This window comes from Mus pahari, chromosome 8 (assembly GCF_900095145.1).
Source record: "Mus pahari chromosome 8, PAHARI_EIJ_v1.1, whole genome shotgun sequence".
Lineage (NCBI taxonomy): Eukaryota > Metazoa > Chordata > Mammalia > Rodentia > Muridae > Mus > Mus pahari.
The window spans coordinates 47,084,827-47,087,003 of NC_034597.1; the positions used below are offsets into that span (position 1 = coordinate 47,084,827).

At 45.7% G+C, this 2,177-nt stretch overlaps 1 protein-coding gene across 1 annotated transcript; it reads right to left on the minus strand.

The window, feature by feature from the left end:
- Nucleotides 1-159: 159 nt before the first annotated feature.
- Nucleotides 160-2,177, minus strand: LOC110325080 (mast cell protease 1-like). The gene is made up of 5 exons (XM_021202880.1): nt 2,123-2,177; nt 1,466-1,616; nt 819-954; nt 366-620; nt 160-264 (listed from the first exon to the last, which is right to left on the minus strand). The coding sequence occupies exons 1-5, from the start codon at nt 2,175-2,177 to the stop codon at nt 160-162; spliced, it is 702 nt and encodes a 233-aa protein (XP_021058539.1).

Here is a 2,177-nt window from a genome sequence, read left to right on the forward strand (position 1 = left end):
TCAGAATATGAACAAAGATTTCTTTCCCCTAAATACGAGCTCAAAAATAGCTAACCCTGAAATGAGATATGAGGTCCTGTCTGTCTAGAGTCTGAAGTTAGAGATTTACTGCCTGATTCCCCACCCTCTGTCCTTGCCCCAGTGCTAGCATGTCTCCCTTTACTCCCATCCTTTCTCTTCTGGAACCTCACGGGAATGTTGTGGGCAGGGCTTGGAGTTGAGAAAGAGGAGAATATCAGTTCCCAGAGTCTCAGGAGTAGAAGCCTAAGAACAGGCATTAGTCACTGCCAAGGAGAGATGTTTGGCACACTTCCTACACTGATGCTGTGTCACAATGTAGGGAAGAAACACAAGTGTGTACTCACCATGTATGCTGTTTTTAACTTTGTGGAACTTCCCACACAGACCTGGAAGTTATAGTCAAAAGGATTGTACATTTTACAGGCGTCTTTATCCATGATTCTCAATTCAACCTCTCTCAGGGTATGTGAGGTAGGTTCTTTCACTCCAGTTTTCCCCCAGCCAGCAGTCCAGCACATCTGCCCATGGTCAATAAAGTCTGAGGGACCAGGCAGGGAAATTACATTCACAGCAGGAGTCAATTTAGCATTTGCTTCAAGCTGTTGGGAGAAGGAGAGAAGAGATGGCAAACCAGAGAAGGATGCTTGGGCATGTGTCCTTTCCCAGTAGCTCCATAATGGCATAAAATTCAGGATTAGGTTCTGAGGAAAAGGATTGGACAAGAGAGTGTTCAAAGTCCTGAGAAGGGGAAGAGTTAATGAGCAGAGACTTAATCAGAGCCAGAAAAAGAAGGGCACCTTCAGTAACATGATGTCACAGAGATTGAAAAACATGTTGTAATTTTTGTGAATGAATTGTTTTTCGACTTTTATCCTCTGTTGTGTGGATTCAATCTTGCTCACATCATGAGCTCCAAGGGTGACAGTGATTTCTCTGTTGAAAGAGAAAAGAGGCAGTGAAAAGTCTTATGAGGAGGATTCATTCCAAGGTGAGGGAAAAAGGGTCTTTCTTCTCTAGCCCATAGAAGAGCCCCTGGACACTCTTGAGATGGACCACAGCTTTCCTGGAATGACAGGTCTCAGGAAAACACAGGAATAAGAACTCTACCCACACCCTGCCTTCCATAGCATGAACTGAACCAATGGCTTTGCACAGGGCAAATGGACACTACATGGGGTTACTCTCTACACCATGTCGGAGCTCTGGTGACACTAGGACAAGCCAGAGCTGTAGTTTTCATCCCAACTAAAGCCCTACTTAAAGTTCTGACCTCTGAAAATAGAGACCACACATGAGATGGTCCAGTGAGTGGCCCTGTGCTCCCTTTACCTCTTGGTGTAAGGAGAGCCCATCTGCAGATGAGCAGTGCTCAGAGACTTCCTCAGGCTTCTGCTGCTCTGGGCCTCTGCCTCCTGCATTTCCTCATAGAGGAGAAGCCTCTTACCTTCCTCTACAGTGTGCAGCAGTCAACACAAATTGGGGGGCTATGAGAAACCCACCACAGCTGGTCTCAGAACCTCCATCAGTGATGATCTTCAGATGGGCCATGTAAGGGCGGGAGTGTGGTTTAGCTTCAACACCACCAATAATCTCCTCTGGAACAAAGAACCCCCAGTCTCTGGTCATAAACTTGTGGAACACCTCAACACAGTGCAAGCAAGGGAAGATGCAGTAAAACTGAGCGACTACTCTAAGCCCACCCCACCTCGCGTGGGGATCAGGAACCTCCACATGACCTTTGGTCTTTTCTCTCCTCTTGATATTTCCTCCCCAATCATCCCTTCTACCATCATCCTTAATTCAGAACGCAATGACCATTCATGTTTCTGACTTTCCATATCATTAGACTTTTCTCCACACATTCATCTGGTCTTCCTCAACACTAAAGAAGGCCAGAGAAGAGCTGCCTATCAGAAAAGAGAATATTTTGATGAAATGATATAAACAAGAGTTAGTTTTTCATTCTTCTTTGATCTGGAGATTTCCCCTGGACTACCTCAATTTAGGACCCTGCCTTATCTTAGGGTCTCTTTTACCACAGCTAACAGATTATGATCCCCTGCTGAAATTGGGAGGGTAGGGAGATGAAGACAAAACTCACCAGCTCCAGCTCCAGAAGGCAAGAGAAGTGCAATCAGGAATAGTAGGACCTGCAT